Source organism: Lissotriton vulgaris, chromosome 7 (assembly GCF_964263255.1).
Source record: "Lissotriton vulgaris chromosome 7, aLisVul1.2, whole genome shotgun sequence".
Lineage (NCBI taxonomy): Eukaryota > Metazoa > Chordata > Amphibia > Caudata > Salamandridae > Lissotriton > Lissotriton vulgaris.
This window is the reverse complement of record NC_141695.1, coordinates 848,697,622-848,721,740: the sequence shown is the minus strand read 5'-3', so window position 1 is coordinate 848,721,740 and position 24,119 is coordinate 848,697,622. Positions and strand designations below refer to the sequence as shown.

General features: G+C 48.9%; 1 protein-coding gene across 1 annotated transcript in view; it reads right to left on the bottom strand.

Moving 5' to 3' along the window:
* Window positions 1-24,119, bottom strand: part of RNF145 (ring finger protein 145) — a 348,869-nt gene that overhangs the window by 215,882 nt on the left and 108,868 nt on the right. The window contains exon 5 of the mRNA XM_086931218.1: window positions 20,971-21,206. Coding sequence (XP_086787344.1) covers window positions 20,971-21,206 — 236 coding nt within the window. The remainder of the gene's footprint in view (window positions 1-20,970; window positions 21,207-24,119) is intronic.

Below are 24,119 nucleotides of genomic sequence, written 5' to 3'. Positions count from 1 at the left end.
TGGAGGGGTAGGGTGTTCCATAGCTTGGAAGCGTTGTAAGTGAAATTCCTACCGCCAGTTCTGGACTTTTTTATTTTGGGAATTGTGGCCGTGAAGGTCTGGTTGGATCGCAAATTCCTAGTGGGGAGGTAGTGTGACACTAGGTTGCGAGTGATGAGAGGACCCGTTTTCCAGAACGCCTGGTGCGCAATGCATAAGGCTTTGAATTGTATTCTTTGGGGAATGGGTAGCCAATGCAGTTTTTTCAGTCCATTTTTGACTGATTGACGTCGAGGGATCTGAAGCAAAATGCGCGCGGCACAGTTCTGCACCGTCTGTAATCTCCGTATCGTGTACTCAGGGGCGGCGAGGTAGAGGGCGTTGTTATAATCCAGTCGTGACTGGATAAGGCCCTGAATGGCTACTTGTTTTGCCTCCATCGGTAGAAGATGGAGTACCTTCCTTAGCACTCTGAGGAGGCCGAAGCAGGTGGCTGCCAGTTTGGTGGATTGGGTGCCGAAGGACAGAGATCTGTCTAGCCACACCCCAAGGCTCTTGATGCTGTCCTTTGGGGCCGGAGGGGTGCCCAGGCAGGGTGGCCATAGAGTGCTGAGGGAGTTAGGGTTGGCAGGGCCCAGGAGCATAAGCTCTGTCTTGTCTCCATTCATTTTTAATGAGGAGGAGGACATCCAGTCCTTGACTTCCTCTAGGCATTTCCTCAGCCCTCCTTTTGAGGTCTGGTTAACTTCCTGTGCCAGTGAGACCACTAGCTGAGTGTCGTCAGCATATGAAATGATCTTAATTCCATGCTGACGAACAACTTCAGCCAGTGGCCTCATATATATGTTGAAGAGCGCCGGGCTCAGTGAAGAGCCCTGCGGGACTCCACATTTTGATGGTCTGCTGGTAGAGGAGGAAGTTCCGTCAAATACCCGAAAGGATCTGTCCTGTAAGAAGGATTCAAACCAAGACAAGGCTTTGTCCTTTATGCCGATGTTTGCCATGCGGTCCAGCAGAGTGTCATGGCTGACCGTGTCGAAAGCCGCGCTTAAGTCAAGGAGGATCACTGCGACTGATCCTCCCTGGTCCAAGATGTTTCTGGATTCCTCGGTGACCATGAGGAGCGCGGTTTCGGTGCCATGTCTTGGTCTGAAGCCCGTTTGAGTAGGATCAAGAAGCTGGTGGTTTTCGAGATATTTGATCAACTGGCTGTTGATGTGTCTCTCTAGGATTTTACCAAGCCAGGGAAGGAGGGAGATTGGCCGGTAGTTACTGAGGTTCGAGGGATCCAAAGTGGGCTTCTTTAATAGTGCTCGGACCATGGCTTGTTTCCATTGTGGCGGGACTACGCCAGTAATAATGGAGGAGTTAAGGAGGTCCATGATGACGGGCAGGGTGATAGCCGAGGCTGACATAATGATGTCTGGCGGGGCTGGGTCCCCCGGAGACCCGGATTTGACTTTTTTTGCCAAGGACTCAAGAGTCGAGAGGTTAAGAAGAGCAAAGTGGTCCAAAGTGGGGGTGGAGTTCAGGTCAGAATGGCTTGCGATAGAGGGGGTGCTGGGAGGAGCAGGGAATGATTCATAAATGGTAGTAATTTTTTGCAGGAAAAAATCTGCCATGTTGTTGCAGTGTTCTGCGGTCTTAGATTCATCTAGACTGGGTGGTAATTTGGTGAGGCTTTTCACGATGCGGAAGATTTCCCTGGGTTTAGATTTCGCCAGGATAATTTTGTTGGCGAAATAGGCTGTTTTGCTGGCCTTAATTTGTTCTTTATATATTTTGAGTAGTTTTTGGTATTGGATTTTGTTTTCTGGCAGAGAGTCCAGGCGCCATTTCCTTTCTGCTTGTCTACACTGACGTTTTGTAGTTCTGAGGGATTCACCTTGGTAGTAAGCCTAAATTTTATTTCAGCCACAGTGTCAGTTTTACATGGTTGCTTCGTGAGGATTTGGATAACTTTGAGGAGTTGGTCTTTTGCCCAAGAAGAGTGGGAGATGTTTCCATTTCTGACTTCATACTTTTGCATGCTGCTACTTTTCTGCCATGAATTTAGTCCTTTGTACTATCACAAGCTGTGCCAAAAGATTTTGCTTATAGAACTATGGCCTGATGCTACTGTTTTTATGCATTTCTTAATTTTGATTCTGAACTGCCATCCACAAGACTGTATTTATGTCAGACTTGGGTTCGTGATGTATAGCTTTATTTGGTTTATGCATGCTTAACTCTGTACCATTCTTTGCAGTCTTTCTGGTGAAGCCATACTCATCTTTCAACAGCACAAATGTCTTTTTAATAACCTCTGCTGACAGTCTTGATACAGCTGCATCCTACATTACAAATATCACAAAGAAATGCATATTTGCTCGACTATAATCTGTCTAATACCCTGTAACATCAAATGTTCTGTGGCAAGGATAATCATACCCAGCATGTTCCTTTTGTTTCAGTTAAACTCAAAGAAATAACTACATGTACTTCCTGTTGCTCGACTTCTACTTGTCCGTTAGACAGACAGAAAGAGACAGTTAAATAGACAGCTATATTACCAAATCTAAAGCAATAAAGCAAATCTACAGATGCCTTCAAAGAAAGACAAAGGCAACAGAACACCTCTTTCTGAGAAGGTGAACAATTGTTACTTACCTGTAAACAGGTGGTTCTCCAGTATTGGTGTCTTTCATAGATTCACATGCTTGAATATTCCCCGTCGTCGAAGTGGGAGTCCCACGGTACATAAAATAGCAATAATGCTAATATATATATATATATATATATATATATGTAATATCATAATACATAATAAAACAGATAAAATATACACTGAAAAACCTCAACAATGGTTCCTACATAGGAATGCATTAGAGAGAGAAAACTCATTTGCAACATATCAGTGTCATTATGTTAGTCCAAACTGCAGCCAATCAGGCTCAAGCACCCTCTAGAACCTTCTCCTCAGAAGCTCAAGCCCTCAGATTTTCGCAGCACAAGTAACAAAAGCGTATGAGGAGAAAAGAGCCTCTGAGGGGAGGAGTGAGGGTCGCATGTGAATCTATGAAATACACCAATACTGGAGAACCACCTGTTTACAGGTAAGTAACAATTGTTCTTCTCCAGTATTAGGGGTGTCTTTCATAGATTCACATGCTTGAATAGAATAGATAGCAGTCACCTCCTTAGAAGCTGAGATTGCAATATATTCTTAACACTTGAAAAGAACAACATATAGCTTAAAAGCATTAGCAATCTCAAAAGAAATGGAGGAGGGAACAGAGGCTCACCTTATTTGAAAAGATGACGAAGCACTGCTTGCCCCACTGCGGTATCCGCTTCGTTGATAGCTTCCAAACAATGTCTGGTAAAGGTGTGCCTGCTGGACCATGTCGCTGTGAGTAGTTGGCCCGATATGCAACGTTCGCTATTCTAGCGACCGCTATGTATCGTTCCAACGACCCTTATGGTGTTTGGTTGTAAGTCAACCTATAGACCAGCTATCCTAGTAGCGTGGATACGAGCAGTCTAAGGCTAAAGACTCGAGAGGGCGCGTTAAGCCAGCTGTTTACCACACCTGTACCCCTTGAACACCCAGTGAAAGGACACCACACAAGTGTTATGAAAATAAACAGTATATTTATTAAGAATCACAACAGCCCTGTACTCTTTATGAGGACAGGGTACTAAGCACAAACCAAATCTCTTTAGCAAATACTTCAAGTGCACAGTTTAAAACAAGTGTCCGGGGACACGGAAAGGTTAAGGCAAGTCGGAAGCGAGGGACTCGGGACCCTAGAGTAAGGAGGCTATGCAGGCACCGAAATGCCGAGTTACCTAGCCACGAGGGCTGCGGCTGCAAGTCTTACAGGCGTCGGGGTCTTCGCTGACGAGCCAGGAGCCGGAAGAAAAAGGAGTTGCTGGCCGGCGACCAGTGATGAATAGTTCGTAGAGATCCAAGCCTGGATCGGAGATTGATGAAACCTGAAAGCAGAGGGGACCAAGTTCGTACTACTAGCCAGTAGTCAGAGGGTACCAGGAAGGCACCGGTTGGCCGTCACCTCGACCAGGTGAGTGGGCGACGCTAGGCTCTGCAGTCTCACGGACCAGGAGGCGTTGTCGGCGACCACGGTGGAGGTGCGAGCTGTCCCACGACGGATGTCGCTGTCGGCGTCTTGAGTGGACCAGGAGGGTCCGGGGTGCTTCTCGAAAAGATGGAAGCAAGGGCCAGTCTGGAGCAACCAGACCGGCAGTGTTGATTTTCGGATGTCGTCACAGAAGGACACAAGCCAGCGGCTAGTGACCAGACAACGTGCTGAGCAGCGAGCAGAAGGGCCCCACGCAGATCGTGGAGATGCTGGGGGACTGCACTTCGGTGCTGGAGCGGCTCAGGGTCGGGGCTTCTCGGACCCCAAAGCACTCACCAGAGAGTTACCTCGATGGTCGTGCTGGTTTTTAAGAGCGTGCAGGTTCTGATGATGGCCGGTCCCTCGAGGTCTCGTCGCACCCACAGATCACAGCTGAGCTGATGACGTGGGTAGAGGTCAGAGGTGCCAGGGAAGCCGGTTCTCGTCGAGCTGGGCCGTCGGATTCCTTGAGGAAGGACTTACAGCAAACCGCAGAGTTCTTAGATGGTGCCCGCTGATGCAGGGTGACTACTCCTTAGCCACAAGGGAGAAATCTTGAGAAGAGTCTTGAAGTCCTTTCGTAGAAAGTATTCTTGATTCAAAGATGATCTAATTTGGAAGGGTCCCCGCTCCGGCCTTTATCCTAAAGAAAGGGGTGGGTACATGACTAGGTCCTGCCCTAAGGGTGGGACCAGGAAGGGGGGTAGTTACACCCCTCTCCCCTGCCGGACTTTCCCCAGGCCAGGGCTGTCGCCCCTGGAACTGGTTCTAACCGGCAGATGCGTAGTGAGCACCGGGGTGCCACTCCGCAGTCACCTTCTCGCAAAAGCCCTACCTACCCAGAATACACAAACCCTGTCTGGGACAGTGCGAACACCGCCCTCGACAGGAAACCCTTTGTCCAAGTGCTCCTCGCTGGAAGGACTCCCAGCAGCAGGAGGTCAGACTCGTGTCTGTGGTGGCAGCATCCATTTTGTGGAGCTGAGGCTTTCGTTAACTTTAACCGGGGTTCACAGTTACGTACATGTCGTGTCCCTCTAGAAGGGCGGGATGCTAACCTCGTCGCCAGGGTTGGTGAGAGGGCAGGCCCCCGATTCGTATGACACCTTACTCGACATGTCTTCATAACGCGGCACCGAAGTTACCGATGTGGTACGCGTTATCATGGAACAGCCATTGGGTCTTTTCTCCGCAAGCTGCAACCGGCTCGGCTCGGGCCAGAACACAGTTCACGCGAGCCCATGCACTCTGCCTTCAGGATTGTCAAGGCCTGCCATAGGAGTGACTGATAGGAACTCGGGTGTCCATTGGAGGGTTAGATATAGGGCTACTATATCTAAAGCAAAGGGTGATTACACGACTTCGCCCCAGCTGTCATGCAGCCAGTTGTGTCAAATTTAGGAGGCCAGCCAGGGGTGGCATAATACATGCTGCAGCCCCTGACGGCCCTGGGTACACCTATGCCCTGAGTTACAGGGTCTGATAAGGTGGCCCAGTACCAATTGGAAATGCACCTAGGGTACATGGAATCCATTTTAAAGAGAGAGCAGTAGGCCTGGGGTCCTGATTGGCAGGATCCCAGGTCGACTATGTCCAAAACCAGCTAAAACACAGGGCAAAAAGTTGGGGGCAACCATAGTCAGGAGGTACCTTCCTACAGTCGCTGCCCGACAAATCTGGTGTAGAGGCACCCCAGCAAACAAAGCGGTGGATGACGCCATCGCTCTCGTTGAATGTGCCTTCACTGGACGCTGTAAAGGCCTGCCAGCCTGCTGGTGACAAAAGGATATGGCTGAAGAGAGCCATCTTGCAACTGTTTGTTTAGTCACTGAATGCCCCTTCCGCAGCTGTCCATATGCTATAAACAGTTGATCGGATTTACGGAAAGGGGCGGTCCTTGAAATGTAGAATTTTAGACAATGCTTGATGTCTAAAGAATGTAGTCGTTGTTCTGCCGGAGATTTAGGATCCGGGAAAAAAGTTTTTAAGAAAACAGGTTCGTTCAAATGGAAGTCAGTAGGTACTTTCGGCAAAAACGAAGGATTGGTACGAAGTGACACTCCATCGGGCTTAAACTGTAAATACGGAGGCTTGATCGTGAAAGCGTGAAGGTCACTTACACGACGAGACGATGTTAAAGCCAAAGGTAAAGCAACCTTCCAGGTAAGATACTTAATGTGTGCTCGGTGAATCGGTTCAAATGGAGGCTTCATAAGCTGTGACAATACCACGTTGAGGTGCCATGCCGGAGGAGGGCGCCTTATCGGAGGAAACTTCCTGAAAAGTCCTTTAAAGAACTGTCGGATGATTCTGGATGAACAGAGAGACGTTGAGCCATCATGGCGGTAGCGTGAGATAGCCGCCAGAAAAACTCTCAAGGTGGCATGAGAGAGACCAGACTGAGCGAGGCTCAGAAAGAAAGGCAAAAGTTGCTCCGGAGTGGAGTCAATTGGGTGAATATTGGATGCAGCGCACCAATGACAGAAACGCTTCCACTTTAGCTTATATGTCTTGATGGTTGATGGAGCTCTAGCAGACGCTAGAATGTCTCTGCATTCTTGGGGCATACTTAAGGAGGCAAATTCAACGTACTCAGGTTCCATGCCGGCAATTGAAGCGTCGATGGGTCTGGATGGTAAATTTGACCGTCGTCCATCGTCAGGAGGTCTGGACGTGGATGCAGATGAATGGGCGTGCATTGTGACAGTAGAAGGAGTTCCGAAAACCAAGCTTGTCTGGGCCAACGTGGGGCGATCAGTATCAAGCGGCAGGGTTGCCTGCGCATCTTCCACAACGTTCTTGGCACCAACGGGATCGGTGGAAATGCATAAGCAAACAGTCCGCTCCAATCCATGAGTAGGGCATTTCCGCTGGACTCTGGATGAGGATGCCAACTTTCGAAAGATTGGCACTTCCGATTCACTGGGGTTGCAAAGAGGTCTATCCTGGGATGACCCCATCGGCAGAACACCAGGTCTAGAGTTGGTTGATGCAACTCCCATTCGTGAGTGGATGACGCGAACCTGCTCAGGGTATCTGCCAGTATGTTGGATACCCCCGGCAGATGGACTGCAGTCAAAGAAATGTTGTGACGAAGTGCCCATTCCCAAATCCTTTGAGCTAGACGAGACAGTGGCTGAGATCTTGTGCCGCCCTGTTTGTTCATGTAGTGCATGCTGGTGGTGTTGTCTGTTTGAACCAGCACCGACTCCCCCTGCACTACGGGCAAGAATGCTTTGAGCGCTAGGAAGATTGCCATCAACTCCAGCCGATTGATATGCCAGGTTTGCTGTGTCGCCGTCCATTTGCCCTTGATGGAAAGGTCCAGGAGATGAGCGCCCCAACCTTCCATGGACGCATCCGTGGTCAATGTCAGATCTGGAGACTGGGCAAGGAAAGAAATCCCTTCGTGTAGATTGGCTGATTGTTCCCACCAGAGCAGACTGGTCTTCATGCGGGGTGTGACCGTCACCTGATCGTTGAACGACCCCGACACTTGCGCCATTGCAGGTCCAATTCCTCCTGTACAGGACGGGTACGTAACCTGCAATTTGGGATCAGTGCGATACAAGATGATGCCATCCCCAGAAACGATTTTAACATTCGTACAGAAACTGACTGCTTTGACCTGATGATTGAGACCAGATGAACTATCTTCTGGCGCCGTTCGATGGAGACGAAGGCTTTCGACAAGTTTGTATCTAGGATTGCTCCGAGGAAGTTCCTTTTCCGCAGAGGTGTGAAGTGTGACTTCTCTACATTGAAGGTCAACCCTAGAGACTTGAACAGGTGTTGGCATAAACGTGTGTCGTGAGCCAGCTGTTGCGAGGATTGGGATTTTAGAAGACAATCGTCCAGGTAAGGAAAAATCTGAACTCCCTGAAGACGTAGATGAGCCATGACCGGAGCCAGAACGTTCGTGAAGACACGAGGAGCTGATCGGAGGCCAAAAGGTAGGACTCTGAACTGATAGTGAACGTGACCCACCTTGAACCTCAGGTATTGCCGATGTTGATGGATAATTGGCACATGAAAATAGGCGTCTTGCAGGTCTATTGTCGTTAAGAAATCTCCGCTGCAGAGAAGTCGTAAGACTTCCGATAACGTCAGCATGCGGAAAGATTGTTGTTTGAGGAATAGATTGAGAGCTCTCATGTCCATAATGGGTCGCCACTCCCCCGTCTTTTTTAGAATGAGGAAAAACCTTGAGTAGAAACCTTTCCCTCGCTGAGATACAGGAACCACTTCGACTGCACCCTTTGTTAATAAAAGAAGAACTTGATGTTGCAGTTCCTCTAGATGGGGAGGTGGCGGGCCCGAAGGCGGAGAATGTGGAGGAATCTCTGTGAACTCCAAGGCATGACCCTTGCGCAAAATGTCTAAAACCCATTGGTCTGATGTTATCAAAGACCACTGGGAGTAAAACTGCGAGATTCGCCCTCCAACTTTCTGCTGAACTTGAAAGTCATTGACGTTTGTTGTTGTTGTTGGATCCTCTATAGTTAGACTTTCCTCTATAGGGCTTGGAGTGTTGCTGACGAGAAGATTGCTGGTTTGAGTAACGCTGGTTCCCCTGATTGTACTGGCGGTACTGTGACTGTCCTACTCGGGAAAAATTGGACGAGGTGCCCCGTCCACGCGCTCCACGAAAAGGCTGTTTCTTGAACTGTAAGGACCCAAGCGACTTTGCCGTGTCGGTATCTTTCTTTATGGACTCCAACGACTCATCGATGTGAGAACCAAACAAAGACTCTCCGTCATACGGCATGTCAAGTATTTTCGACTGGATCTCTTGTCGGAACGACGTGGATTTCAGCCAACCCTGGCGCCGGAGCACCGCAGCACTGGCAAGGATACAGAAGGCAGTACCCGCAACGTCCACAGCACAGTCAATTATTTCTTCTGAAGCCCTCTGCCCATCATGAAGGATCTGGTGCGCTTCCGCTCTGGATGTTTCCGGAATTAACGCAATCAGCGCAGAAATGTCTGACCACATTTGTCGGTCGAAACGACCTAAAATGGCCAAAGCATTAGTGGCACGGGCTGAAGTAGATGCCATGGACGAAAACTTTTTCCCAATTGCATCCAAACGTCGACCCTCTCTATCAGGAGGGGAAGTGATAGGAGCTGCCGGGTTACGCGCCCAACGCTGCGCTGCCTGAGTCACCACGGAATCTGGCTTAGGATGCGAGAGCAAACAAGCAGGCGAGCCCGCTGGGGCCTTATATTTCTTTTCCAATCGAGGTATTTGAGCAGGCAAGGAGTTAGGAGCCTGCATGATCTTCATTCCCTCCTTCCAAACATAACTCGATAATTGGTATGGTATGGACCTGCTTATAAGGCTGGTTCTTAAAATCATAAAGAAAGCAGTCTTCCTCTCGCTGCACTCTAGGTAATTTGAAGCGGTCTGCCGCTTTATCCATCAATTTATGGAAGCTAGCGATGTCAACCGGAGGTGAATCACTGGAATCGCCCTGTTGTGGCGAGGGTGTCTGTATTCGATAGTCATCGAATTCTGCCATATCCGGATCCTGGTCATCATCTGTATCTTGATTAACTTCTCCTTCCTCTCTTTCCGGCTCTGACTCATCATCCACATCTCGTTGTGAATTAGTGGGGATAGCTGGACGTGGCTCTTCTGATGGAGTAGCCTGCCTCGGAGGAGTTTGCGGAGGCTGAAAAGACCTTGTGGTCTCAGAGATAACATGTCCCGGAGTACCCTGGGGGGTAGGAGGAAATCTCTTATTGTAATCATCCAACATATGTTGGAGGTTGGAAAATAGCGATACCGGAAAAGTCGCCATAGGAACCTGCACATATTGTTCCTCCTGTTGGTCTACAACCTCATCCTCGTCCTCTTCAGAACTAGTGTCCTGACACTTGATAATCAAATCCGATGGACTTTGAGCATCACCATAAACAGTGTTGTCCGCAACGGATTCCGTTTCATGGTCTGTTACGAACAATGGAGAAGGTGGCTGAAGAGTAGGAGTTGGCAATTGGAGAGCCGAATCCTCAATATTGCTGACAGAAGACTCCGTAATGACTGTAGGGGCTGAAATGTCCAAAGGCACTAAGGGCATATTGGCAAAGGACAGTGATCCTGAAGTGGATGCTGCGTCCTCTTGCTGTGTACCTGAAGGTAAAGGTAAAGCTGTTGTTGACACAGCCGTTGACGTAGATATTTGAACTGGAGCAGTCGTCGACGATGAGGATTTAGAAACAGTCGTCGGAGACGGTGATGTCTTGGATGTATTAGTCGACGACGAATGCTTTGATACAGCCGTCGACGGTGTTTTCGTCGACGGGACCGTCGTCGAATCCTTGGATGGTATCTTCGCCGTCGACGAAGCCGTCGTCGACGAGCTGGTCGACGGGGTCTTCGACGTCGATGGGGTCTTCGCCGTCGACGGGATCTTCACCATCGACTGAGTCTTCGACGTCGACAGAGTCTTCGACGTCGACAGAGTCTTCGACGTCGACAGAGTCTTCGACGTCGACAGAGTCTTCGACGTCGACAGAGTCTTCGACGTCGACAGAGTCTTCGACGTCGACAGAGTCTTCGACGTCGACAGAGCCTTCGACGTCGACAGAGCCTTCGACGTCGACGGGAACCTTGCAGTCGACGGGATCTTCAACGCCGACGGAATCGTCGACGAGGATTTCTTCGTTGACGTTGGCTTCTTCGTCGACAATATAATAGGAATCGTCGACGGGACTGAAGAGGTAGAGGCTTTCGTCGTCGTGAAAGCAGTCGACGAAAACCTAGTCGACGACGACGACGCCGACGTCGTTGTGACAGTAGTCGTCGACGAAGCCACAGCACCCAATCTCGTCGATGGAATGGTCGTCGACGAGCCCGTCGACGACCGCGCTGTCATAAGTGTAATGCAAATGCTACTTACCAGTATGCATCTGTTCTTGGCATGTAGGGCTGCTGACATTCATATCTGTGCATAGATCGCCACCTAGTGTTGGGTCCGGATGATTGCACATTGTTGTCCTGGAAGAGTCTTCGAAGTATCACGAGATAGGTGGCTCCTCCCCTGGACTACAGTGCGCATGGGCATCGCCTCCATCCCCAGATTGTTTTTAGCCATTGGCAGAGATGGAGTGAAGAATGTGAGTGATGACCATGCTATGAGCATATGTATGTAAATGAATGAATTCTGCAGCTGCGACAGGCGCCGGGGAGGAGGGTGGGCGATATGAATGTCAGCAGCCCTACATGCCAAGAACAGATGCATACTGGTAAGTAGCATTTGCAGTTCGAGGCATGTGGGCTGCTGAATTCATATCTGTGCATAGAATACATAGCAGTCCCTCCATTAACGGCGGCCGCCCGTGCCAGCTGCAGCAGTCTGAAAAAGTGTTTTTAGAACAGCCTGACCAACAGCTGCCTGTTGTTTGGAATGCACGTCTACACAGTAGTGTTTAGTGAAAGTATGTGTGGTAGACCATGTGGCTGCTCTACAGATATCTTCTAAGGGAATGTTACCTAGGAAAGCCATAGAGGCCCCCAACTTCCTGGTGGAGTGGGCCCTCGGTGGGATAGTGAGAGTGCGCTTAGCTTTAGCGTAACAGATCTGAATGCACTTCACTATCCACCTAGCAATCCCTGCTTTAGAGATAGCGTTTCCCTTGTGGTGAGTGGCAAAAGCAACAAAAAGCTGCTTGGTTTTGCGAAAATCTTTTGTCCTGTCTACATAATACATCAAGGCCCTCTTAACATCAAGGGTGTGGAGCATGCGCTCCGCCAGCGTATCTGGGTTTTGGAAAAACACCGGCAATTCGATTGTCTGGTTTAAGTGGAATTGGGATACCACTTTGGGTAGGAATTTAGGGTTAGTGCGGAGCACCACCCTGTTAGCATGTACCTGGAAGAAAGGTTCTTGGATGGTGAGCGCCTGCAGCTCGCTAACCCTCCGTAGCGAAGTAATTGCTACTAAGAACGCAACCTTCCAAGTCAGAAACTGAAGCTCACAAGAGTGCAGTGGCTCAAAGGGAGGACCCATCAGCCTCGTAAGAACCACATTGAGGTTCCATTCTGGAGCTGGTGGGGTCCTTGGTGGAATGACCCTTTTGAGTCCTTCCAGAAAGGCCTTGATAGCAGGGACCCTGAAGAGTGACAGGTGTTGTCTATTCTGGAGGTATGCTGCCATAGCAGACAGGTGAATGCGGATGGAAGAGTATGCCAGATTGCATTGATACAGGTGGAAAAGATAGCAAATGATGTTTTGAATGGAAGCATCTAGCGGGTCAATATTGTGGTTGGCACAGTAGATGACAAACCTCTTCCATTTAGCCGCATAACAAGCTCTGGTAGTGGGCTTCCTTGCCTCCCGAATGATGTTCATGCAATCGGGAGGAAGATTGAGGTAGCCAAACTCTAGGACTTCAGGAGCCAGATCGCCAGGTTGAGCTGTTGCGGATCTGGGTGCTGAATGTCGCCATGGCTCTGCGTCAGAAGGCTGGGAGTGAGATGAAGCCTTTGATGCGGTACCACGGAGAGTTCCAGAAACGTGGTGTACCACGGCTGGCGAGCCCACGTTGGAGCAACCAGGATGAGAGTCATCGAGTGCTGCCTGAGCTTGCGTGCCACCAGCGGTATCAGAGGTGCTGGGGGAAAAGCGTACGCAAATCTGCCTGACCAGTTCATCCACATCGCATTGCCCTGTGATTGCGGGTGTGGGAACCTGGCGGCGAAGCTTTGGCATTTTGCGTTCTCCTTTGTGGCGAACAGGTCTATCTCTGGATGACCCCACCTTTGGAAGTACGGTTGGAGTACTGATGGATGTATCTCCCACTCGTGCATTTGATGGCTGTGCCTGCTGAGCAGGTCCGCCATCTGGTTGTCCTTGCCCGGGAGATGCTCCGCCATGAGGAAGATGTTCCTCTGAATGGCCCACTTCCACATGCTCTGAGCCAGATGAGACAGCTGCGGAGAGTGTGTGCCTCCCTGCTTCTGAATGTAGTACATGGCTGTCATGTTGTCCGTCCGGATCAACACGACCTTGTTGCACAGATGTACTTTGAACGCCTTTAAGGCCATGAAGATTGCCATCAGTTCTAACACATTGATGTGCATCTTCCTTTGCTGTAGTGTCCATAGTCCCTGCACTGTGTAGTGGAGTACATGCGCTCCCCATCCCTGGAGAGAAGCGTCCGTCGTCAGGATAATCTGTGGCACAGGCTCTTGGAATGGTCGGCCCTTGCAAAGGTTTTGTGGATTCCACCAATGCAGAGAGTTGTATGCCCGACCGCTCACCAACACTAGGTCTGTCAGTTGCCCATGAGCCTGAGTCCACTGACGTGCTAGGCACTCCTGAAGCGGACGCATATGTAGCCTCGCGTGCGGGACAATGGAGATGCAGGAGGCCATCATGCCTATCAACTGCATGAACACTTTCGCTGGAAGCGAGTGTTGAGGTCCGAATCGTTGGATCAGCGCCTGGATACTGGCGATTCTCACTGAATTCGGCTGTGCAGTGGCTGCCAGAGTGTCTATTGTCGCGCCCAGATACTGTCGCACGTGGGCGGGCTGGAGATGGGACTTTGGGTAGTTCAGAGAGAATCCCAGATCGTGCAGGAGATGAATGGTGCGTGACACGTGGTCGACGCACTGCTGTTCTGTCCTTGCCTGAATGAGCCAGTCGTCCAAGTAGGGAAAGACGTGGACGTGCTGGCGACGGAGATGCGCAGCCACAGTCGCTAGGCACTTGGTAAACACTCTCGGTGCCGTGGTGACCCCGAACGGCAGAACCCTGAACTGGTAATGCTGGTCTAAGAGCGTGAATCTGAGATACTTCCTGTGGGAAGGATGCAGGGGGATATGAAAATAAGCATCTTTCAGATCCAGCGTAGCCAGGAAGTCCCCCTGTTGAAGCAGGGGAAGCACCTGCTGCAACGTGAGCATATGGAAGTGCTCCGAGAGGATGTACCAGTTCAGGGGCCTGAGGTCCAGGATCGGCCTGAGGGAACCGTCCTTCTTGGGAATCAGAAAATACAGGGAGTAAACCCCTGTTCCCCGCTCTTGTAACGGAACGAGCTCTATCGCCCCTTTTTGCAGCATGACTAGAACTTCTTGCTGCAACAAGGTCAAGTGCTCGCCTGACATAGGACGGCTTCTTGGGGGTATGTCCGGTGGAATGGACGTAAGCTCTAGACAGTACCCGTACTGGATAATAGACCTCACCCACCTGTCCGTGGTGATGGACTTCCACGCCGGCAGGAACTGCTGGAGTCTCCCCCCGACCGGTGTTGTATGGTCGGGGGGCAGTGACACTGTTTGTTGGTGGCGGTGGACATGGAGCTATTGTTGCCACGTCCCCTGCCCTTGACATTATTGCCTCTGTAACCACCTCTATTCTTGTTGTTATACGAGGCTTGGGTGTTACTCTTGTAATATTGTGTGGACTGGGATGCCTGTCCCCTTGAGGTGCCTCTGGAGTTTGAGCGGCGAAAGGAACCACTCCGAAACTGCTGACTTTGTAAAGCCCCCATTGACTTGGCAGTTTCCGTATCTTTTTTCATTTTTTCCAGTGTGGCATCCACCTCAGGGCCAAACAGGTGGTCAGGATTCACTGTCTGATTCAGTATCGTAGTTTGGATGTCGGGTTTGAACCCCGAAATTCTAAGCCAGGCATGGCGTCGAAGCAGCACACTGGTATTGATATCCCACGCGCAGGAGATATAAACATCCCAGTGCTTTTGTACGCGGATGACGCTGCTTTAATAGCTAGGACACACTTGGGCCTCCAGAGACTTTTAAATGCATTTAGTGACTTCATGTCCTCTCTTGACCTTGTGGTCAATAACACGAAATCCCATGTGATGGTCTTTGGGGCAGCTAAAAATAGCACTAAATCTTTTTTCTGCAAAGGGGAAACGATCAGTAATGTTAAAGTGTTCACTTACCTGGGAGTTATTTTTGACACTAGGGGTAGTTGGATTCCCCAGATAGAAGCAAAGACTAAAGCAGTGAGAAGCTCTGTTAATGCCATCTTAAGCTTCTCAAGGAGACTAGGGGGGAAACCAAGTGGTGCCCTTTTAGCCTTGTATAGAGCAAAATCCTTGGCTATAGCTAGGTACGGGGCTGGATTATGGGGGTATGTAAATACGGAAACCATCCAAACTGAAGTTAATAAGTTTTTATGCTCAATATTAGGTCTCCCCGTATCAACACCCACTTTTTCAGTCCATCAGGAGCTTGGAGTAGGATACATTACTGATGTCCTCTCTATGGCACCATTACTTTTGTGGATAAGAGTGTGGACAAATAACAACCTAGGCCTCAACCACAAAATCTTATTGGACTGCCTAAAATTGGATAAGTCTAAAGACATTGCTTGGCTGGCATACATCAACAAGTGCTCTGTAGAACTGGGACGTCCAGAGATTTTCTCCTCCCCGCTTGATCTGCAAAAAGCGGACCTAGTTTGGGTCAAGGAAAACTTCTACAAACTTAGGTCCTTGGAGAGAGAATTACACCAGTTAACAAAACCTACGGTCAGAGCGCATTATATGTCACTTACCTGTATTGCCATCCAACCGTATCTTGCCCTAGTCAATATCCCGTTCCACAGATGGCTTCTGGTTAAATTTAGATTTAACCAGATTTATTTAGTACTCTGTGACAAACAGGGATGGTTCAAGCCTGAGGATGCACCTGTATGTGGATGTGACAACTTTTCCATACAAGACAATATGCACCTTATGTTATTCTGCCCTTTTTATCTTGCTCCAAGGCAAAAGTATCTGTTACCCTTGTTGAAAGGGAAAGCATTCATGCAAGCAAAACCTGCACTTTTGTACCTACAAATGCTAGACTCCCCCCTGGTAATGTTCAGTGTGGCAAACTACCTTGTCGCTGCTGTTCGTATTAGGAGGAGGAAAGTACAAACTAACCTGTAGGGGGCTGTAACTAATTTGGTATCTTTTGCTTTTTTGTACATGATGAGACTTTTAGACGGACCCTTTTTACTCAAAAAATGCACTGTTCAATATGAAATAATTTTTATTTTTATTGTATCATATGGAATCTTTTATTATACTTGCATTGTATTATGTAAAAAATTTCATTTTTAAAACATGTACTTGGAATGATTTTAAATGTTGTAGTATGCTTTTATGATTTTTTAAACAAAATCGAATAAAGTGGTTTTGACTGACTGGTATTGATAGCCCTGGAGGCTGTGTCTGCCACATCCAGTGCACATTTGATGGATGCATTCGTAATGAGTTTACCTTCCTGAATCAGCATCTCCCCTGCCTCCTTGTATTGGTCAGGCAAGTGTTGCAGTATGGCGTCTAATGTGTCATAATGGGCCCTATCATAACGTGCAAGTAAGGCTTGGGTGTTAGATATTCTCCAGATATTAGCTGCCTGTGCAGCAATCCGTTTGCCTGAGGCCTCAAAGATCTTGGACTCTTTGTCTGGGGGAGGAGCGTCACCAGTAGTTTGAGAGTTCGCCCTCTTCCGAGCGTTGGAAACAACCAAGGAGTCCAATGGCAAGTGTCCCTTGATATATGTAGGATCCGTGGGCGCTGCCTTATATTTCCTGTCGATGCGAGGGTTGACCACACGCGCTCGGGTGGGCTCCTTGAAAACCTCCGTCGCATGTTTAAGCACCCCCTTAAGCATCGGTAGCGTTTTGACTGACTTTTCGGCTACTGAGAAGGTGTCGAATAAGAAGTCCACATCCACGGGGTCCGAGTGCAGCTCGACGTCGTGGTTAGCAGCAGCTCTCTCTATCAGAGCATTAAAGGCCGTCGAGTCCTCCGTCGGGGACGTCTTAGCCGCAAAAAGTTGAGTGTCCTGACCCGACTGCGGGTCCTCCGTGTCGCCTCCGGCGGACCACGGAACGTGCTCCTCCTCCGGATCCGAGTACGCCGGATAGTCGTACTCGGCATCTTCCTCGTCCGCACCGGCTGCGGCGGAATGCGTCGGCGAGTGCCCCAGGGTTTGTGGGGACACAGGTTCCACCAAAGCCGAAGAGTCCTCGGAGTCCCTTTTGTTTTTGAGAGGGATCTTAAAATGTTCCAACGCCGGCTCCGTCGTGATCTTCCTTTTGAGGAGCGACAGTTTTCCGGTGTTGGCGTCGATGGTTACCTCACGACGTTCCTCTTCAGCAAGCGGTTGGAGTCGAAGCTTCAACACCACCAAGGCAGCTTTCGGTGCCAATACCTCCCTCGAGGGCCCACTCTGTTTCGGCGCGAAGGCCTTCGGCGCCGACTTGGGAGGAAAGGTGAAACGGATAGGCGTTTGCTCCTTCGCAGGCTTAGGCGTGAGCTTTGGCGCCACAGCGCCCGACGCGAGAACCCCACTGTCCTTTCGAATCCGCTGGAGGGATTCCGTCACCTTCTTCGTCAAGGCCGGAGAGGGCTTGACCGGCTCGAGCGACCTCTTAGCATCGAGAGCCCGATCACCCGCATGCGCCTTCTTCGGGGCCGACGCCCCATGGCTAAGCGCGTCGTCGCCCTGACGCTTCTTCGGAGCCGACTTCGGGTCCACAACCCCTTTCGGAGCCGACGCAGCCGCGTCGGACGATTTCGCCTTCGGCACCGACCCCGAGGGCTCCGGGTCGGCCATCTTGGCGTGGCTCTTTGAGTCGGCCATTTTGGTCTTCTTGGAAGTTGACGCCTCCAGAACTTTCTTCACCAGCGCAACTTTCACTTTCGGTTTCGCATCCGAGGGTGCGTGACCAGTTGGCTTCACTTTCGTTTTCTTCAACGGAAGTGATGGTTCATGAATGTCCGTGACCGGGCCCGGAGGCGGGGACGTAGGACTCATAGTTAGATCTTGGGTAAGGCCCGAAGGCGATCCCTCGACCTGGGCCGTATGAAGGGTAATAACCCCTGAGTCTGGATGGGGATGCTCCTCCTCCGAGCTATCACCCATCGTGGCAAAAGCCTGATCGTCGTCCCCTACCTCGTCGGTGACTTCGTCAAAGTTCTCCGCACCCTCGTCGTAGGTTTCCCCCTCGGATGCGGGATTGGAGTCCGAACCTTGCACGTCGTCTTCTCCCTCGACAGATTCCTAGAAAATGTCATCTGGTGGGGGCGCCGTAGCCGACAACTTAGCCTGGAGCCTATTAGCCCGACGAATCTTTAAAGTCTTCTTGCTCCGGAACTTCGAGCACGCCATGCAGGTGTCTTCGCGGTGATCCGGTGACAAGCAGGTATTGCACACAGGGTGCACGTCGAGGTGTGAATATTTAGAGTTACACACCGGGCACTTCTTAAACGGAGTCTGCTCCATAGCAAGAGTGTAGTGTAGGCCCGTCCGCGCCGAAAGCACGTGGAAGGGCAGCAAGAGATCGGAGCTGAGAGTCTGAAAGAAACCCGTACGCAACTATACCGACGCCCAGCCTAAAGACCTTTTGGTCTCGAGTCGAAGTTGAACAACTATCGGTTCCGACAGAGGGAACCGAAACACATCCGAACCCAATGGCGGAAAAAAACAATCTGGGGATGGAGGCGATGCCCATGCGCACTGTAGTCCAGGGGAGGAGCCACCTATCTCGTGATACTTCGAAGACTCTTCCAGGACAACAATGTGCAATCATCCGGACCCAACACTAGGTGGCGATCTATGCACAGATATGAATTCAGCAGCCCACATGCCTCGAACCAACACTTATAGAGGCTGGAAAAGACGCCTGAGAGCCAGGTCTCGTGGGCGTAGACACAGCAGTCATAGTAGCAGTAGGTTTTACTGGAGCTACAGTTAAGGCCAGCTTTTTCCTCTTTAGAAAAGGAGATGGTAACTCCTGAACACTAAGAGCACACAGAGGAGTACAAAGTTCCCCGGGGATCGTGATACAGTGTGGAGAAGAGAGTGAATGCAAAGAGTCAAGGTACTAGGGAGGTTCCCTTGTCGGAACTAGAGAGCCTCACACACCCAGAGTGTTAGGTGTGAAACACACCCTGACTGAAGGATGTCCAGTATCATCATCGGCTCACTGCCCCTCGTCAAACCGGCACTGCAATGTCTGACGGAGTGCCCGAGGGCACTCTTTTGGCGGAGTTCTTTTGTTCCTTGCCGATGGTGAGTGTGAGTGAGGATGGAAAAGAGTGTAGTCAGTGAAAAGTGAGTGAATGTTAAAAAGGGTGATCAGTCCACAATAAGTTTTATTGACGTGGCTGATTCCCTAATTAAAAGGGGTGGGAGGGGAGCTAGTGGCTGTGGGCGTGTACAGACATCTAACTCAACCCCCTGATGTGGTAAACATGTTTCTCGCCAACCGGCGATTCGTCAGGACCTAAAGCAAGGTACTACACAGGAAAAGAAACGATTAAATGCTCATGCACAAAGTAAAAAGCAAATACAACCTCTCAGGGTCGGGTGCAAAGAGGGCCAAGAGGTCCTACTCTAATTAGGCGACCCTAAGGGAAAGTAACACAGGCCTCGCAGCATACTCCCGTGAGGCCAGCACTGTCTGGTGGGTAAACCTCAATCCAAGCGCTGGCAAGGCGGGACACCTACCCCTCACGCTCGCGGCACCTGGTCAACTCCTGAACACTGCCACGCTTGGAAGTAACAGTACAAGGACCTGACTGGAAACTTTCTGCGTCTGACAAAACTGCGTCCTTATCCTGAAGGCGCTTCAACCATAACAGAAGACGACCCTCCCCGTCTCTGAGGGTTTTAGCAGGGAAAGTTCTACAGAACTTACAGTCAGCCACCTTGATATAAGCAGTAAATACACTTTTGGTGGGGGTCCTTCTCAAATAAACGCAGTTTCCCACAGGAAGAGCAAGGTCTAAACAAAGACTTCTTACTTGACATCTTGAGAAAACACTGAGTAAATATGAAGAAAAACTGAGCAGAGCTCAGGGAGACTCCCTTCACACGACGTGCGGTAGAAAATCTGAGGGCTTGAGCTTCTGAGGAGAAGGTTCTAGAGGGTGCTTGAGCCGGATTGGCTGCAGTTTGGACTAACATAATGACACTGATATGTTGCAAATGAGTTTTCTCTCTCTAATGCATTCCTATGTAGGAACCATTGTTGAGGTTTTTCAGTGTATATTTAATCTGTTTTATTATGTATTATGATATTACATATATATATATATATATATATTAGCATTATTGCTATTTTATGTACCGTGGGACTCCCACTTCGACGACGGGGAATATTCAAGCATGTGATTCTATGAAAGACACCCCTAATACTGGAGAAATGGGAATTATTTGAACTTCCCAAATATTACTGAAAGAATGAGTTGTCATAATACACCTCCAGGCAACAATTCTGGCAAAGGCTTTGCAATCGGGCAGACAATGAAGATGCCCCCACCCTAACTGGTCTACTGTGAGCACGCTACAGATGTGGCATATAACCTGAAAGTGACTGTTCTGCAGCCCTGATGGAACGAACTGCCTTCGCTTCAATGACGTATACAAGAAAGTGATGGAAGGAATGCTTGAATTAATCTCAGCCATGATAATTACTCAGGCTAACATCCCAATCCATAGTTATTTTGCACACCTTGCCACCTCCCAGTAGAGCTGGGTCAATACGGATTTGCATATGGCTGGGTCCTAACTGAGGTGGCATGGTGGGTGAAAAATGAAGGACTGGGATGTAGCTGAGTGATTGCCAATGGCTGAGATTAATTCAAGCATTCTATTCATCACTGTGTTTTTGATGCTTCCTCTCTCTTTAGAGCTGGCCAAAGTGGAGAAGAGCATTCAGATATTTTAACCACAGAGTGAGAGAATGCTCAGCCACTAAATAGTCACGAGGTGCTGGCTGAGAAGGCACACCCTTGACCGGACCATCTTCACAGCTCTAATTCAATCTAAAATTCATTTTAGTTTTCCTTCCCAGCCTTGTAAGATTAACCCTGATAATACAATTCTTACCTGGACCAGCTCTCTATAGGCAGATTTTGCAAGGTTAAAAGGCACAAGGAGATTGGATGCCAAGAAATACAGCACTTCCAAGCCAGTGAAAATCATGGCAAATTTGTTGATGACAACAATGGTTTCCAGTGGAACGAGGCAAAGACGGGCAAGGAGTGGGAGCATGTGAACTGAAAAGAGCCAAATCTGCTTTGTCTTCATAACACAGGAGCAGAGAGTACACACAACCATTTGACCTGGAAAAAACAAACAACTTGAGGTTAAAAATAAAACATACTCAGTACAGTTTGCAAAATACAATGGGGGCTATACAAACACAGAAGTGTACCCGACCCACTTATAGTGCAGGTTAGGCAATAGCAAAGTGCAGTATAAGCCAAAACAATTGCACAACGTTTATGAGCAGAAAAATAAGTGAAGCTTATATGAGAGCGAACCAACTTAACTTCATTTATTTTTATTGGAAGGGATGTTATTTATCTGAAATTTGGCAACTTGAGGCAAAGAAGTGCATTACAGCCAAGCAAGAAGAAGCATTAGATATGCACAGTTATAGAATGCACAACTGGGGTGCTTACAAAGCACCAGGATAACGTGATCTTCACAGCCATACACGTACAACCCACTCACACACCTAGCACAAACCTACCAGTGCATCGCATACCATAAAAACAATTAAGGAACAATGAGAATATAACCCATCATACATCTAACTCTGGCTGCACAATACTAGGGCAGCAAAGGCTGCACAACACCTCCTGTGCTAAAATTGCTGAACCCCAACTGCAGAAAGCAGACAAAAGCATTTGTGAGACCAACCCTAGATGCTTGGGAAAGCAACCTTACAAAGCCTGTAAGTTGCAGGCTGGGCAGGTGGTTTATGTTCTGGCCTTGCCAAGATCAGCTTCTCAGACCTCCATATAGCAATGTTCTGAAATCTGGTTCAGGCTGAGCAGAGAAGTATTGTAGACAGAAGGCACTCAAATGTATTGTTTCTTAAACAGCACCATACTTTCTTCTTCAGTCCTGGTGCATAGTCATTAATCTTGAAACGAAGAACATCAAGAACGTTGGTCATCACCTCCTACACAGGTGTGCACAGCTTCTTAAAGGGAAACCCTGGATATGCTACTGTGACAGCTTATATTACGTTTTTGTAAGCTGGCCGAAATTAAAATGTCCTGTCAAATCCAATGTAAGCCCAAAGACTATTGGAAGGAACCTATCCTCTCTAAAGGAATTTTCGTTTCAGTAGGCCACAGCTCTATGTCAACCCATTCTAAGTGAAACGATCACTCTTATTTTGCTTACTGCTCCAAGACTCTTGCCTTTCACAACACAAACTTTTTATGTGCAGCGATGCCCCTGCCTTTGCGCCATCCCTTTATTCAGGTGTTGCTCTGATCATCCGTCTATCATATATATTGCATTGCGCAGGCTCGCTCTGAAAAGTTTCGGTGGTCTCATACTGTAGAATCTGAGTAAAGACATGGCATTACCAGCACCGGTTTATAATTCCTAGAGTTCACTAACTTTGAAGGATCCTCACAAACTTGACGCAAAGCAAAAACATTACCCTCATGGAGAAAAAATAAAGCACACATTAAGAAGCAGTGAAAACAAGAGACTAACAATCTGTGAAGAAAATGTTCAAGTCTAACGGTCTATTGCTCACAGTCATCATTTAGCAATAAGGAGTAGTTTCTGTCCTGTAACTCCAGTTCTGTAGTAGGGGTATCGCTGTTATAGTCATAATCTGGTGAATAGTCCCGCCCATGTGCGTGGACCCGGCAATCAAAAATAATCTCTAAAGTTGTCAAAATCATGCAGAAACTGCTAAGACACTTAAGAGAGAATTTAAAGACAAATAATGCAGCCTATATCCACAGGCTACACTGTCCAGTACTTCAACTAGAAAATTCCACCAAAAAAACACCACACATAATACAGCCTGCCCAGTTTCTACCATAGAGAAACTTGCCTCCCCCAGTAAAAGACTCTGGAATGATAGAGAGGAAGGTAGGGACAGACAAGCCCCATAGGCTGCCATTATGTGGCTTAAATAGGACACTGTGCCTTTAAGAGAACTTTCCAGAACTTCTCCCAGTATCCCGGAATGCATAGCAGGTCCCTCTACTTTCAGTTCTTTTTGAAGGCGAAGCACGCCAGACCTGTCGCATTCCTTACATGATGAAATATCTCCACCGGGGAGGAGGGCGGGTGCTTATGACTATAACAGAGATACCCCTACTACAGAACTGGAGTTACAGGACAGAAACTACTCCTTCTGTAGTAGGGGATCTCTGTGTATAGTCATAATCTAGTGAATAGAATGGCAAGCCCATCCCCACACCAAAGCGGCGGTGGAGAATAATCCATAACGCCACTACTGTGCGAACAAATTCCGCAGCGAAGCCTGCCCAACCTGAGCGTCTGCCCTGGCGTCAGTGTCCAGGCAGTAATGCTTAGCAAAGGTATGAACCGACTTCCAAGTGGCTGCCTTGCAGATTTCAGCAATCGGCACGTTACGGAGCAGAGCCATCGTGGCAGCTTTGCCCCTGGTGGAATGAGCCTTAGGCTTACCCCCTACGGTCTTATTAGCCTTTTGGTAACATAATTGTATGCAGGACACAATCCACCTAGAGATGGACTGCTTAGAGGTCGCAAGACCCGTCCTGACCGATCCATAATTGATGAACAGCTGGTCAGACCTACGAATATCTTTGGTTTTATCCAGATAAAATTTCAACACCCTCCTAACATCCAGGGAATGGAGAGACCTCTCCGCTGGGGATGAAGGGTTCATAAAAAACGTAGGCAACGTTATGGTCTGGTTGACATGAAAATCAGAAATAACCTTGGGAAGAAATTTAGGGTGAGTACGCATAACAACCTTAGCAGCATGAAACACAGTATAAGGTTCAGTACAACACAACGCCTGAATTTCACTCACCCTGCAGGCGATGTAATGGCCACGAGGAACGCCGCCTTCCAGGACAGGTGCTGCAACGAAGCCTTATGAATAGGTTCAAAAGGCTCCTTCATCAATCTGGACAGCACCACATTCAATTCCCATGAAGGCGAAGGAAGCCTGGCAGGAGGGAATACTTTCTTCAATCCTTCCAGAAAATCTTTGATCACAGGGATCT